Source organism: Polypterus senegalus, chromosome 9, assembly GCF_016835505.1.
Source record: "Polypterus senegalus isolate Bchr_013 chromosome 9, ASM1683550v1, whole genome shotgun sequence".
Classification (NCBI taxonomy): Eukaryota; Metazoa; Chordata; class Cladistia; order Polypteriformes; family Polypteridae; genus Polypterus; species Polypterus senegalus.
This window is the reverse complement of record NC_053162.1, coordinates 138533068-138550413: the sequence shown is the minus strand read 5'-3', so window position 1 is coordinate 138550413 and position 17346 is coordinate 138533068. Positions and strand designations below refer to the sequence as shown.

General features: G+C 37.7%; 1 protein-coding gene across 1 annotated transcript in view; it reads right to left on the bottom strand.

Moving 5' to 3' along the window:
- The window catches only part of LOC120534916 (NF-kappa-B inhibitor delta-like), a 181030-nt gene that overhangs the window by 116345 nt on the left and 47339 nt on the right, over positions 1-17346 (bottom strand). Inside the window, exon 3 of the mRNA XM_039762421.1 lies at positions 485-527. Within this exon, the coding sequence (XP_039618355.1) occupies positions 485-527 (43 nt within the window). The remainder of the gene's footprint in view (positions 1-484; positions 528-17346) is intronic.

The window sequence follows — 17346 nt, the reverse complement described above, 5'->3', positions numbered from 1 at the left end:
GTCACACACGTGCGCATGGGAGGCAGCTAAAGGGCTTGAGTGAAGGCAGTTCTGAAGCATGCCGGGATGTGGCAGAGTGCACTGACTCTTTTTTTCCCTTTCCTGTAGACCATTACCGGGAGATTCCACCTGGCTCTCTTGACGTCACTTCTGGGACCATGCCAATGGAACTAGACTTTACCAGCTCCGGCCCCTTGGATGTCACGTCCGGGCTTGATCCAATGACTGAAGAACACGTGCCCGATCCTTATGACCTCACTTCCTGTCTTCCCCTTTAAAAGCCTGCCCTTTTTCCCTTTTCCCTCAGTCTCGTTCTGGACTCAGTTGTATGCACATCAGTGCCCCAAACGTTTATCTGTTTATGTCTCGTTCTTGTGACAATATATATATAAATATATATATATATATATATATATACACACACACCACTGTATACAGTATAAAATATATCTCAAAGTTTAAGAAAAATGTTAATGATACTTACCAAACTGTGAGTATGTTGACAGTGTAGTATGAGGAACCATCATCTGAAACAATATACATAACTATGTAAATTTTTCTTTTTAAAATAGATTAATATATTAAAAGCATCATGGTTTAAAATTTTTAACAAGATTAATCATTGTTCAATATGTAGCACCATTCTTACACATTGTGAGAGGGTGTTTGTGCCGGTACAAATATATTGCACAAGCTTTCTCACTATAAAATAATCCATAAATACTCTTATAAATCCAGTTAAATTAATTTCCATAAAGTGCATTTTCATTAAAAAAAAAGAAGTTTCTGATTATTCAGCTTAATCTCACAACTTTTTAATATAGTAGGCAATAATAATGCTATTATGCTTTACCTGTACTTCTGAATAAAATATATAATAATATTTAATAGACATGCTAAAGTCTACAGTATCTTAAAATGTATCTGACTTTTATTACTGACAATTTAGTTGTTTTGCTAAAGAGACTGATTGTAAAATCTTGCGTAAATATTGCAAAAACTATTAATGTGTAAAATTAATCTAAACTCCATTATGTTTCTAAACTAATTTGCATAAATTTTATACAAATGAATTTGAAAAGCAGCAATTAATGATTGTTAGAGAAGGTAAGGTCAGGTGGGCATCTTCAGGATGTCCTCCCAGTGAACTCCCTGCGTGCGCTCGGTGGAAGCTTTTCATGTGCACCCTCAGGGAAGCATGGGTGGCCCTTTTGGGGTACTTGAGTACCCCTGTATCCTAGGGATGCATCACCTGAGCTGGAAGTGTTTCTTAGTAGCAATGATGTTGAAATGAAAGTGTTCCTAACTCTGGGCTAAAAAGAAGCTGCTCCGCCTTCCCCAGGAGAATCAGAGTCAAATGTATAGTAAGGTAAATCTCACCGGGGAGGGGTGGAGGAGAAACACGAAAATAAAAAGATAAATGAAGGAAAGAAAGAAGGAAGAGGAGAATTGTGTGAAAAACCTTAAAAAATAAATTTCTTTAAAATAAAATAATTTACTTTAATCCAAGACTTTTTAGCTGCTGCTGTCAGAAAAAAAGAGTACTTGCATAATTAACTGTTATATCCCAGCAGAACTGGCTGGAGCAGTATCTCTCTTTTGTCACAACAACTGCTTTTCTTCTGGAGTGGTTCTATCCCACATATCCCCATTGCTAAATCCCTTTGCTTTCAGTGGCATAATGTGAGACAATGGGTATTAGCATGTCAGGAAGGGGAGGGTTGAGAGTATGTGGGACCTAATATTTGGTCCATCCAGATAGATCTGTTATGAAAATTGCAGTAGGACGAGTTGTACCTGTAACCCGATCACTCTGTCATTTACCTTCCACCTCTCCACCTACACCCATACTGTTTAGCCTTCAAATCTTTTAGTTAGATTCACTCCACTCATCTCTCTGGGTAGAAGAGAAATAATATTTTGACTGAATAGCTCATGTTGAACCCTTGCTGATTTTCCCAAAGTCACCCTTCCATTTACCTTGTGCACAATATCTTTTTCCGTTTGAGGCTGAGGCCAGTATTACAATTGTTTATGCTGACTTAGTTAAGTGGGGTGCTATTATTCTGATCCAATACTCTCCTATTCGTCCAGTTAGAAAACCAGATGACTCATGATGGTTCGTTCAGGACCTCCGCGGAGTCAATGCTGCTATACACCATAGAACTCCTATATTCCCGAATACTTCCAATATTCTCTCTACAGTCCCACCCACTGCTATGACGTTTTCTGTTACTGATTTTGCGAATTGCTTTCTTTTCAATTCCTGTTCACCCTGACTCCTAGTTCTGGTTTGCATTCACTTTTAAAGGGAATCGTTGGACCTGAACTGTGATGCCGCAGGGATATACAGAGGCTATCTATGTGTGTGTGAGCGTGTGAGTGTGTATGTGTGTCCATGTGTGTATGGACAAGAAATACAACAGTTAAAAAATTGAAAGGTTATTGGTCAAAGGGGGGTGGTGTCCTGGTGCAATATGTAGCTGAGTTGCTGTTATGCTTTGAGGCTCAGGAATAATGCAAAGAAGACACAAAGGTTTTGTTGGTCTTCCTAGCGGAAATTGGGCACAAAGTGTCCCAGAAAAAGTTGCAACTGGTTGAAAGAAAAATGAAATACCTGAGTCATGATTTGACTTCAGGGGAATGTGCACAGTCTGCAAGACGGCAAGTTATGTCCGTTCTTGGAATGTTAGGATATTGGCAGCAATGGGTTAAAAAAAGAAAATAATTTTTTTTTTTTTGCTGTAAAAGCACAGACACTCCAAGATTTAGCGACCTCTTATAATTTGGCTTTGACTGATAAAATGTCATGGACGGAGCAGGCTGAGAAGGCTTTAACTGATATAAAATAAATTTTGATGTCTGCGCCTGTATTAAGACTTCCGGACTAGTCTCATCCTTTCACTCTGTTCGTGGACGAGAAAGGGGGGTGTATGACTGCAGTATTAACTCAACAACAAGGAGATAGACAAGGACTGGTCGCATATTATTTTAAAATAAATAAATAAATAAAAACTGGATCCAGTGGTCGCTACAATCCCGGCCTGTTTGAAAGCAGCTGCTGCAACAACAGAGGCCATATTAGCATGCTGAGATGTTGTTCTCATGAGTCTATTAACTGTTAAGGTACTACAAGCTGTACATTCCATCTTAGTACAGACAAGAACATCTCATTTGACAGGTGCGCTTGCAGTAGTGAAGTGTCAAACTCGCAAGGGGAAGATGAATCCAGTGAGTGAGGAAAATGTGCAAGCAGATATGTGGGTAAAGAAAGCCGCCCGGGATCCTACTTCACCACTAACCTCTTTATTTCTATAACAGGAGGAGGAACAAGAGTCACCCAAGGATGCAGTTTTATCTCTACAAACTGTAGCAATGGAAAAGGAAATAAAGATGTGGCAGAAAGAGGGATCAGAAAAAGATCCAAAAGGAATTTGAATCCATCCATTAACTAAACATCCTTTTTTTCCAAAAGCTTTCTTTCTAGGTATTGCAAAGGCTGTGCATGGTCTGGCAATCCCTTCCAGAAGATGCAATGATGGCACAGGTGCAACAAACCTGTCATGCCCGAGGTATTTCTAACTTTTCTGATCAGTTCTGTAAGAGGTGCACACTATGCCAAAGATTTAATGTAGGAAAAGGCTTGCAGGTAAGTCCAGCTGTAACATCAAATGCCAGAGAGCCCTTTGAACATCTGCAGATAGATTTCATGTAACTAATCCCATCTCATGGGCATAAATATTGCTTAGTAATAATCTACGTTTTCTCACGCTGGGTGGAGGCTTTCCCATGCTGGCATGCAGATGCCAAGTCAGTGGCTAAAGCGCTAGTTAAAAAAAAAAATTAAAATATAAATAAAAAAATCATTCCACATTTGGAGTTTGCCTCAGAAATTGTAAGTAAATACTCTGTTACAAGAGTTGACTCAGTGGCTGTAGATTGATGTCCGCCACTACGGCAAGTATCATCCACAGAGTGGAGGGATGGTGGAGCATATATATTCTATTTAAAAAATTTAAATTGGTAAACATCCATCCATTCCATCCATTTTCAACCCGCTGAATCCGAACACAGGGTCACGGGGGTCTGCTAGAGCCAATCCCAGCCAACACAGGGCACAAGGCAGAAACCCAATCCCAGGCAGGGTGCCAACCCACCACAGGACACACACACCAAGCACACACTAGGGCCAATTTAGAATCTCCAATCCACCTAACCTGCATGTCTTTGGACTGTGGGAGGAAACCCACACAGACACAGGGAGAACATGCAAACTCCACGCAGGGAGGACCCGGGAAGCAAACCCGGGTCTCCTAACTGCGAGGCAGCAGTGCTACCAGTGCACCACCGTGCCGCCCTAACTCATTACCTGAAACGTAAATTTCTATACCAGTTGGGGCTTGGGCTCTCATTAGAAACGCACGGTGAAAACACTGGTACCAGACAATTCCAGGTGACTTATGAGTCCCCTGAGAGTGAAAGTGCCTAACGCTGTTCACTCCATCTTAGCCAAGGCAAAAACCTCACGTCTCACAACTGTAAGGTCAATGCACTATTAAATTGTACTCTGCACCCTGTCAAATGTCACATAGAAAAATGCTCTACTTTAAATCCAGCCTCCTTACTCCCCACTGAGGGAGAGGAGGAACCAGACAACTGCTATGATGAGATAAAAAAGGTCCTGAAACCCAGGCCGGACCTCCAGAAACTCCATTAGAAACAGGAAAGGTACTTTATGTGGACGGCTGTTTCTTGCGATTAGACAACGGGACACTCTCCATCAGTTACGCAGTGGTTAAAGGAGATCACTTACTTGAAGCAAAACGAATCTCTTCTAGTTTAAGCGCACAAGCAGCTGAACTAATAGCTCTCACTCAAGCTTGCCAGTTGTCTGAAAGGAAGGTCATAACCATTTACACAGATTCCAGATATGCCTTTGGAGTCTGCTATGATCATGGGGCATTATGGAATTTAAGGGGAGTCAAAACCAGTACTGGTAAGCCCATACAACAGCAGAAATTAGTGGAATCCCTTCTCGAAGCTATAATAAAACCATCAAAACTGGCAATAGTTAATTGCCAAGTCCATACTGGGAAACATGACCCAGTCAGCCCAGGAAATGAACTGGCTAATCACTTTGCTAAACAGGCTGCCTATAATAACACACCAGTCTCTTTATTCCAACAGAGGGATGACAAAGACCCTGATAATCAAATTGTTTTTTTACAGAGTGCCGCCACTGACTGAGAAAGGATAAAGTGGTCCCGAGGAGGATCCCTCTCTGATGGGGTCTGGACCCATAAGCATACTAACAAACCTTTCCTTCCAAAGTCTTCTTTTCCAAGAATGGTAAAAATCACACATGGCGTGGATCGCAGGAAAAGACGCTATGACTCAGGATGTTGAGCGACATTGGGAAACCACAGGGTTCTCTGCATATGCTGAAAAATTCTGCTGACAGTGTGCCCTATGTCCAAGGTACAGTATAGGCAAATGAACTCAGGTAATTCCCGCCGTTACCCCGAAACCAGTGGGTTCATTTGAGCATCTTAAAATTGACTTCATTGAACTAATGCCATCCAAAGAATATCGATACTGCCTTGTGATTGTCGATGTGTTCACCCAGTTGATAGAGACTTTTCCCTCTAAATATGCAGATGCAAAAACTATGGCTAAAGCTTTAAGAAAAGAAATTATTCCATAATGGGGAATACCACAGAAACTGCAGACTGGTAATGGTACCCACTTTGTGAATTCTGTAATAAATGAGTCGACTACTTGGCTCCAGATAAATGTACATTATTACTGCAAATACCATCTTCAAAGTGGAGGTATTGAAGAAAGGTGCAATGGCACCCTAAAATCAAAATTGGCAAAAACTTGTGAGCAGACAAACTTAACATGGCCAGATGCTCTACTCCTGGCCTTGATGGGGTTGAGAGGAAGGACACATCTGTAGTTGGGACTGTCGCCATTTGAAATTTTAACCGGACGCCCCATGCCCATTGGCATGGTTATTTACTGTGGACAATGATCTTCTCTCTAGTGTTACAGGTCTCCGAGCCTCCCTGAAGGAAGTCCACGAACAGGTTAATCAGGCTTGGTGGACTAGTCACACACCCCCCACCCCACCCCACCTGACAGATTTCCAGATCCCCCTTGGAACTTGGATACTGGTCAGTGACACCCGAAGGAAACATTGGCATCAACTTCGCTGAAGGGGACCATTCCAGGTGCTGCTATCTACACCCCACATGCCGTGAAGATTGAAGGACTCTTTTCCTGAATGCACATCTCTCACTGTAAAAAGTGGACTGAATCATTAAGCTGTTGCTATTTTTTGGACTTTCTGTGTTGGGACTCTGTCAAGGGATTATTCCCTTTTTCTTAGAGGATAATCTGTGATATAAGTGATTGAAGGTTACTGTTACACAATTGAGAACAGATTCTTGTTATGCATGCACCACTGCTATACCCCATCTCCTAGTTGTATCCCTTCCCAACAATCTTTTTTGTACATAATTTTCCTGGTTGCCCTTTCTAGTGTATCTTAATGTCAGAAAGTACATGCTACAAATGCTCCTAATTGAAAAGTGAGGATTGTGGGTGTTGTATTCAGCAACAGTTGCTGTAACCTTATTCCTAACAACACTGCCCCTGATGGTTGCATTACCCGTGCTTTAGCTGGCCTCACCTCCCTATCTATCGAATTAGCAGAAAACTCAGGAACATCTGACTTATTTTTAACTCATCCAAAGATCAGTTCGGTTCTTGGGCTGGTTGGATTAAAACTATTTTCATAACCGTCCTTATTTTTCTGGCAGTTTTCATGCTCTTGGGTTGCTGTCTTACCCCGTGCATCCGAGCATTTCTACAAAGGTTTAGTAACGCCTCCATTACTAAGGTTTATCTTCTCAGCATTGACTCTGATTCCCAGTACACACCTTTTCTTACATAACCTACCACTTTCCCGAACTCTTTTCCAACTACGATGATGCAGAAGTCTGATTATTTAATGTGCACATTTTATGTGCAAAGGGTGGAAACTGAGGGAGAAAAAACATTATTAACTGTAATGATTATAAGTATTTAACTCAAGGACTGTATTATGTATTAATCATGCTACAGAGAGCTATAGGATTTTTTTACTTCTATATGATTTCATCTTCATTTAGTTAGAAAAAGAATTAAGTTTATACACAGAATATGAGACTACAGTTGTGCTTGAAAGTTTGTGAACCCTTTAGAATTTTCTGTATTTCTGCATAAATATGACCTAAAACATCATCAGATTTTCACTCAAGTCCTAAAAGTAGATAAAGAGAAACTAGTTAAACAAATGAGACAAAAATATTATAACTGGTCATTTATTTATTGAGGAAAATGATCGAATATTACATATTTGTGAGTGGCAAAAGTATGTGAAACTCTAGGATTAGCAGATAGTTTAAAGGTGAAATTCGAGTCAGGTGTTTTCAATCAATGGGATGACAATCAGGTGTGAGTGGGCACCCTGTGTTATTTAAAGAACAGGGATCTATCAAAGTCTGTTCTTCACAACACATGTTTGTGGAAGTGTATCATGGCACGAACAAAGGAGATTTCTGAGGACCTCAGAAAAAGAGTTTTTGATGCTCATCAGGGTGGAAAAGGTTACAAAACCATCTCTAAAGAGTTTGGACTCCACCAATCCACAGTAAGACAGATTGTGTACAAATAGTGGAAATTCCATTGTTACCCTCCCCAGGAGTGGTCGTCCAACAAAGATCACTCCAAGAGCAAGGCGTGTAATAGTTGGCGAGGTCACAAAGGACCCCAGGGTAACTTCTAAGCAACTGAAGGCCTCTCTCACATTGGCTAATGTTCATGTTCATGAGTCCACCATCAGGAGAACAATGAACAACAATGGTGTGCATGGCAGGATTGCAAGGAGAAAGCCACTGCTCTCCAAAAAAAACATTGCTGCTCGTCTGCAATTACATGGACAAACCAGAAAGCTATTGGATGAATGTTTTGTGGACAGATGAAACCAAAATATAACTTTTTGGTTTAAATAAAAAGCATTATGTTTAAAGAAAGGAAAACACTGCATTCCAGCATAAGAATCTTATCCCATCTGTGAAACATGGTGGTGGTAGTACTATGGTTTGAGCCTGTTTTGCTGCATCTGGGCCAGGACAGCTTGCCTTCATTGATGGAACAATTAATTCTGAATTATATCAGAGAATTCTAAAGGAAAATGTCAGGACATCTGTCCAGGAACTGAATCTCAAGAGCAGGTGGGTCATGCAGCAAGACAATGACCCTAAGCACATAAGTCGTTCTACCAAAGATTGGTTAAAGAAGAATAAAGTTAATGATTTGGAATGGCCAAGTTAAAGTCCTAACCTTAATCCAATCGGAATGTTGTGGAAGGACCTGAAGCAAGCAGTTAATGTGAGGAAACCCACCAACATCCCAGACTTGAAGCTGTTCTGTTCTGTGTGCAGGAATGATCAAAAGTTACCAGAAACGTGTAGTTGCAGTTATTGCTGCAAAGGGGGGTCATACCAGATACTGAAAACAAAGGTTCACATACTTTTGCCACTCACAAATATGTAATAGTCGATCATTTTCCTCAATAAATAAATGATCAAGTATAATATTTTTGTCTCATTTGTTTAACTGGTTTCTCTTTATCTACTTTTAGGACTTGAGTGAAAATCTGAGATGTTTTAGGTCATATTTATGCAGAAATATAGAAAATTCTAAAGGGTTCACAAACTTTCAAGCACAACTGTAACTTGCATTCCTTCATAAGAAAATACTGATACTAACAGAACACCCTGTGATATTATAAATCAATGTGATAGTTTCTGTATCCTTGTTTAAAATTATAAGAAACATGTCCCTTATGGATTAATAGATAAGGTTTTATTAATCTAACCAGACAAAATCTAAGAAGATATTAAAGCTATAGGAATGTCATTTCTTTATAACTAATGTACTGAACTATAAGAAACTCCTTTAAGCTGGTCTTGTGTCTGTATGCTGATGACAGCGTATTTTTTGGAATGTGAGTGCCCTGATAACTCTTTATTTTGGTAAGAAACTGGGCACTCCTGCATGTGATAAATCAGTATGTAACCGTAATTTACTACAATCTAAGTATGACCTCAAAATGAAGTGTCATTTTTTTTTCTCTTTGGCTAATGGTAATATAAAGAGGTTTTTTTTCTTTTAAGCAAGATTTTATATTGGAGGTCCGTTTCTTTGTTGCTCCCGACTTCCAGCGACCACACTGGGTAAGGAACCACCATCTATCCCAGCCAGGATGCCAGTCTGACCTTGCCTTCTCTGACAGGATGTACAATACAAGAGAATTACTTTAAAAGGAATTGTAAATAGTTCGCTATTAACTATTTAATTGAATTGGATATGCACTGTATTTTGGCACTGGTAACATAGTAGTGCAGTGTACTACCCTCTTGTGTAAGATCCATCTTTTCTTTTACCGCCACTGCTACAATACTCTGTTTGGTTCTGAAAATGGATGGCCAGAAAGATATAATAAGGCATTTTCAGCTTTTCGACATGAGAATCTCTCACTTGCATTTATAAGAAAAAAGCTGAAAATACATTAAGACCAATCAGAGAAAAGACACTTGCACATATTTAATAGCTATGTATTTATTTCTACGCCGTTCCTGTACTTTGTTTACTCTCCCAAGGCTAATAACTCTAACTCGCCTAATCCTCCTGACGTTCATAAGCATCAGGACATGCCATTCAACTGCTCTCCTGAGGTTGCTGGCAGCAGAAGATGGCTCCATGATGTGAAGTGTATTTAGTCAAACAGCACTCATTACCAAACATTGCTTCCAAACTGAAAACATTTGTGTACTCTGTAACAGATTCACCAGCGTGGAAGAAGAAATAGAACCCTCACAGCAAGACTCTTAGGCTCTTTTATGTCATTTCCTGAGGCCCATACCCTAGAAGAACTTATATGCAGGTGCATTAAGCATACAGAAAGCCATCCATTCTGCAGCTTCATGTCAGCTCTGCACAGCTACAAGTCATCTGATCCACTTAATTGCGGCTGCATGCAGGAACAGCTCCCGGACATTAGAGAATGTACATTTGGTAAAGTACTACAAATCATCTCAGTTTGACAAACAACACATAAGTAGAGTTTACAGTCATTATTTATTCAACAAAGAATAACCCAACATGCAAAAATTTGGAAGAGGTACTGTAAGTACTCTCTTGTTGGTCATTTTATTATTTAAAAAGGTAAGAACCACCAGGTGTTGCTTGTCGAGACATTTATTTAGTTGATGATAATCAAATGCGACCAACTTTATATAAAGACAGAACCTACGGCAGTCTAGAGCTTTTAGGTGTGAGGTAACAGCACGACAAGAGCAATCTAAGTCTACACTGATCCGACAGAAGCAATTGCTGTTGCTGATAATTCTGAGAATGTCATAAGGCCATTTCCAAACAATTTGTTAAACAGGATTATTTACAAATTTACATTTAACAGAGCTGCCCATCTACAAAGGATTGAGTGTTTCAGAAAATTCATCAAACAGTAGATTGGACATTCCTCAGAGAAATTTCAAAGAGAGCAAAAGCTGAATTCATGGAACTACAGGCATTCATTGACATAGTAAATGTCATATTTCACAATTCTACTGTCAAGAAAAGACTGAAGATGTGTGGGTGTAATGGAAGAATAGGCAGAAGAAGTAGTTCCCTAAAAAAACAACATGGTGGCATGGTACAGATTTGCAAAGTTATTTTGAGCAAAATGCAATATGCCTGGAATAAAGTCCTCTTACCAGTCAAAACTAAAGTGAACTTCTCTGGGGATTATACAAAATGTGGTGTTTGACTAAATAAAGCAACCATCAAGGCTGATGGTCAATGGATGATAATTTGGAGTTTTTGCAGGACCGGGATGTATTCCATTCCAAAATGAACTACTCTTTGTACCCATATATTCTAGATCAGAGGTGGGCAAACTTTTTCTCCCTGAGGGCCATATGGACATCTATAAGGTCTCTAGCAGGCAGCATGTGACAAAAATCTAAATTTACTAAATAATGAATGTTATATTCACACCAAGGTTATTATAGTTTTGCCTTTTTATATTAGTTTTTATTTCTATATTTTTTCTTATCTTACTTGGAAATTCAGTTTAGTTTTAGTTTTCCTTCATCATGTATTTTTAGCTTTAGTTTAGTTTTTATTTCACAAAAACATTTCTATTTTATTTTTATATATATTAGTTTCAGTTTTAGTTTTAGTAATTACGGCATGGAGCGCTTAGTTTTGTGTCACAATCAGACAGAACTGTACACTTAACAGATTTGGATACAAGTTTAATGTTAGTGGAAGCTTACTATACAGCCTGGTTTTTTATCTGGTTTTATTTGTGTCTGATAGAAACAAGCATAATCAAAACTAGACACTGAATATGAACAATTTTACACAATTTTATAATTTTTAAAATATTTTCTCATGAAAATCACAGGGGCTTAGGAAGAATAGGGCTCTTAGACTTGAATCAGTGTGCAGACCCCACCTAGCTGTATTGAGGGAAACAAAGAACAACAAGCATGTAGTGTCAAGGATAGGGGCAGTGAGACTTGAATAGCCCAACATAAAGGACAGTAAACCCATAATGAGCAGGGCAAGAGCAGGCAATAGGAGTACAAACAGGCATAAAATAACAGACAGCGTCTGAGATTAGGAACAATATATACATTATCTAAACATATTTATCCAGAGTAGGATTTCAGAAAACCTGGAGCCTACCGTAGCAGGTTTGGATGCAAGGCAGGAAAAATCCCTGGTATGCAATATGTATGATAAGGCTGATGTTAAGAACAAAAAGAATATGATATTTCAACAATCTATTTTGGGAGAGAGAGAAAAACATTGAAAAAACGGAGAGAAATATTTAAAATATTTTGCTAATGGATTACTTTCACAATATCACGTATTTTGAGTTGTGAATATGAACTAAAAATGATAAATTAATAAATATGGAATAAATACAAAAACCCATTTGTAGTTTTTCATCACTTGTCGGACTTTCTGCCTTTGTTTATATGGCTTCGTTGTTAAACAATGTTTTTAAAGCAAAAGTGATTGGTCAGTAACAATATGCTGATCTTGTATGATGACCTACTCTGTCTCTCGATCGGCACCCTTTTATTGTAAAAAACCGGGAATGATCTCCCCTGGACTTCCTTGTATACTCGGATATGGGGATGGATATTTGAGGAGTAAACTGCAAGACAATGATTATATTTTCATATTATGTACTTTAAGGAACCATCAACAACAAATCAAATTAATAATATATTGAACAATTATTAAAAAAGTAAAGTTGAATAAATCGGACTCTGCAGCTGTATAAATAAAGAAAAATTGAGTATGTGTTCAGATAAAGTACAACTTCTGGGTGATGGATTTGGCCAAAAAGTTAATACAGATCTACAATTGTGGTATAACAACCACATGCCGAATTTCATCCATCTATCTAGTTACGTTTTTGAGTTATCGTGTTTACACACGCACAGAGACGCGCACACAAGCAATTCCAAAAAACAGTATTGTTGGACAACGTCAAGATTCATCAAAATATCAAGGTCGAATTTTTTCATGATTACTATACTTTCTGTATATGAGAATGTAAAAACGATTTCTCCTGCGCGAAGTGGCAGGTGAATTGCTGTCAACAAAAAGCAGACACCTGAGAAATAAACTGACACGTTACTCACTCGTGATTTTTCTATGGTAAACGTTTTATTGACCAGCACATTCTGATTTCAGCCATTTGAATTACATCTTGATATACGAAAAGCACAAAGAAATGCGGCACACAAATCGCTTTCTATTTCTCATACTTTATGCACCCGCACTCAGCTTGCTCTGTCACCGCAAATGCTGTGTGAACTGCCGCCCTCCTTCACCAGCTGCCGTTCACTGGATGAATATATGCGGGCGGCTCATGGTGGATGACTTTCTGTTTTAGAGTTCAAACTTACAAGGGTTAAAGACTAACGGCAAGAATATTCATTCAAAAACGAAAACTAAAAATATTTTAGTAAATTATTATTTTATTTCAGTTAGTTTTTCCAGCAACTTTAATAGTTTCGTTTAGTTTTAGTTTTTCATTTCAGTTTTGTTAATTATTTTATTTCAGTTTACGAAAATGTTTTTTTAATAATAGTTTCAGTTTTAATTTTAGTTTTCGTTAACTATAATAACCTTGATTCACACAAAAATACTTTTATTAGTCGTATAGCTATAAAACTTTGCTACACAAAGAAAGCAGCAAATAAAATTAGCTTTTTGCTGTAATTCAGTTTCTGATAAATTACTTCCAAATTTTGTGTGCTTAGTTTGAAAATATCTCTTAAAATTGATTGCCTTAAAAACAGCAAGACTGTCATGGCATATTAGGCACACTGCTTTACTTTCAACATTTGTAATAAAAAATATATACTTGTATGTCTATTCCTTGTTAAAATCATGGTATTCATCTTCAGTTTTATGTTTTTTTCACAGTAGCACTCATTATTACGGAAAACAATTTTTGAAATATAATACAGCGCTCAGACGACAGCTATGGCTGAATTAATCTGAGTTATTCATACACACGAGAATGTGTGTGCTTACGTAGCAACCGTTCTTCCGACTACGTATGATCGGAACATCAGTGTACACGTACAGTTACATGCAGTACAAAGTTCACATCCATAAACACAAGCTTCTACTTGTACACATGTAACATTATAAATGAGCTTGCTCATTTGTTCACATGTTCCAATGCACTCTTTATGCATTCATTTGTCATTTTTATTAATAAAATCACAAAAGTTTTATATTTGTTCATGGGCCTCTGAAATTGACGTTGTTGTCATTTTTGTTAACAAAATCACAAAGATTTAAAATTTGTGTGTAAGCCGCACATTGACATCGCGGGCCAAGGCCTGGGTCCATAGTTTGCCTATCCTTGTTCCACAGGAAAATTTAAGTTAAAGCTTTGGTAATCTTACTGATGTTAATCTCACTAGAAAATCTACAACTGAATTGCTAAAACAGAAAAGATTTGGTTTAATTTTGAAATAGTCAAATGTCAGACCTGAACCCCACTGTGTGGCAAATAAAGAAATTCTTTCAAAATCAATGAACTAAAACAGTGTTCAAAGGAGAATTGGATCAACATCAATGCTAAGAGTTAAAAAGACAAAAAACACATACAGAAACAAATTATTTCAAGTTTTTGAAGCTAAAGGTGGATCTGTAAGTTAATAAATCATAGTTTGTACTTAATTTTCACACATTGCTTCAAGATTTTGATGAATAGATGATGATAAACTAAAATCAGTTATTTGCTGTTTGTTACCTTAGGTTAGATTTATCTGTTTTAGGAGATGGTGAGGACTGGATGATTTTTAGTTGTGCCCAGATTTCTAAATGTTGCAAATGAATATTTTTATCACCTTGGGCACCAGATTACACATTTGCTCCTTCCTAACCTCAACACTTGTCTTTCCATTCTTGAAGGAACCATCCGAGAAGGACAGCTTTTTAGCTTCCACCAAACTATTTACATACCTGCTTCATTAATTAAGGGCAACACCAAACACCATCCATCAAAGGGCATTATCACACACACACACACACACACACACACACACACACACACACACACACATAGGTCCAATTTAGAGGTCCTGATTGAACTAACAACCTTGCCTTTGGAAACTGAAAGGAAAATCAGTTTACCTTTAGAACATCCATGCAGTTACAAAACCATTATATATTAAAAAAAACACAACACCAAGTTTGGAATTTTAGGGTACCCCAAGAACAGCAACATTCATACCTGAGGGGAAGAAAGAAGGTGCATGTTCCAAGGCTAGAAGAAGTCTGGCTCTTTCAGCAAGCCTCATCAAAACCTTAGAACTTGTATAGCCTTTTCTATTATGTGTCTTCTGTGCAAATGCACACCTAAAATATGCTAGACCTTAAAAGACATTTTGGTAGTATAAGGTGGGCATTGCCTGTGCAGTTCATAGAGATCTCTGTTCACACATAAACACATCTCTGAATCCTTTCCATTTACTGAAGTCTTTTAAGTCTTGGGTCCCTTTCTGACAATAGTGGGCACGAGATAGAAGCCGTCATTGGAAGAGTTGACAGTTTATTGTATAGTCCTCCTTCTCAGACACCCACATTAAATGGGACAATTTTAGTGTTGTCAAATCCACCAATCACATATCTTTGAATAGTGGAAATAAACCCTACATGAACATACCTAAATACAAATAGAACCAGTACATTTAATGTAGAATTTGATGCCACTTTGGGGATGAAACAGATTTAAAGCTCTGTTAGGAAACAATGTGCTCCCCACACATTCACATTACACATTTTCATGCATCCATTCATATATGCTGAAATAGTGTGATGCAGCACTGCTATTTCAAGAGGCCAAAATAAAACCAAAAACACAAAATTCAGGCTAAATTAACCAGTTTGGAATCAAAAAAAGACTCAAAAACTTTTGGGGCCTCAATGCTAGTCTCTGCATGACCATACTGCCCAGACAACCACCTATTAACAAACAAAACAAACTTATTTTAAATTTTTTAAAATTGCCATTGTTAATATATACATTTTCATGTAATATATAGTATCCTAGAAAATGCATGTGCAGGAAAGCTCTTATTACATTTAGATTTTATTTTTATTTTCTCCTTATTTATTTAATTTTTTTTTTTTCTAGAACTGTCAACAGGGAAAAGCTACTAGGTATCCTGTTGGCAAGAGATGCAGAAGCAAGGTTAGATTTCAATTTGCATTGGATATGTTCCAGTTCCTTAAGGCTATGCTTGAAAATTTCAAACTGTCAGTTACAACACCTGGATTGTATACATCACTACAAAAAATAAGCCAGGAAAGCACATTCCTCATACCCCTTGTTTATAAAGGATTTTAAGTTGCATGTCTTATAAACACCATAAAAGTAGTGAGTATCACATCATTCAGTCACATTAGAAATTCCAATCAGATACGATTGGATTACTGGAAGACATGTTAAAAGCAATCTTTGTGTTAAACAGAGACAAAGGATCAAGATATAATTAAGTCACCGCTGCTTACTTCACCTATATTACTTTCAGGGACACCTTGATGTTAGTATTATTTTTCATTTGTTGCTTAAGAAAGCTTACTTAATGCTCAGTCCACATTGCAGAGGTCAAAGTTCTCCCTGAAACGCAAAGTGACAGATAAGTATTCACCCCAAAAAGCCTTCAACAGACAGAAATTTGCTTATCATATGTCACCCAGCAGCTATGAGATGGAAGGGCTTTAGCAGGGGACTAACTGCCACCTTTCACTGTTGTGTTTACAAATACATAAATGGTGCAGTTTGTTTCTTTATAATAAGTGTTTGCTGCACAGTAAAGTAGAAAAATTCTGTACATGAAACGCTCTACATTTCCTAGTCCAGAGATGCCATTAATTATGACAGGCATGATCAATTCAGTACTAAAAAAATAAAATAAAACATACATTACATAAAATTAAAGTACTATTATTGTACCGCGATATCTGACATGAAGTGCAATTACATTTTATATGCATGTAATTTTATGCTTATTATTTTGAAAATACATTACATGTATATATAGCATCAGTTCATTACAAGTCCAAAATGAAAAAAATTAAATGAAAGCAGACAGCATGGTGCCAATGTTCTTAGTGCTGCTGTCTCACAGTTGCAGGTTTAAATTGACTCAGGTTCAAACAGCTCATGCTCATCTAGGCATCACTACATAACACAATCGAAGGAATATAGGGTTAAGTTGTTATTTATTTTCCTACTACAGTATGCCTCCAGAATAAACTTGCTATCTTCCTGGCAGGAAGCCACCATTTACTCTTAATCCTGAAATAAGAGTAATTTTGGTATCAAATATAAAATTAAATAACTCAGCTCCATTTATCAATGCTTTTTCCTGATTAACCCCGGGCACAATGAACATTCGGTATGCAGTTATTCATTTAAAAGGGTAGATACCCATATTTGTGCTTGCTATATCTCAATACCAACAAATCTACTGTAAAAAATTGTCTCCCTGTGCTCCTCTGTCATTGATTTGATGGAGCTCAGTTTTTGATCCCTATAAATACTGTACTTATAGTATAACTCTGTTCCACATACATTTACTTCTGGAGCGTAAACCACCTATAAAGGATGGTATGAAGATTCCAGCCCGGATTACAGACAGACACCAGGACATACAGAAGTCCCAAAGCACACGTGACTTATTT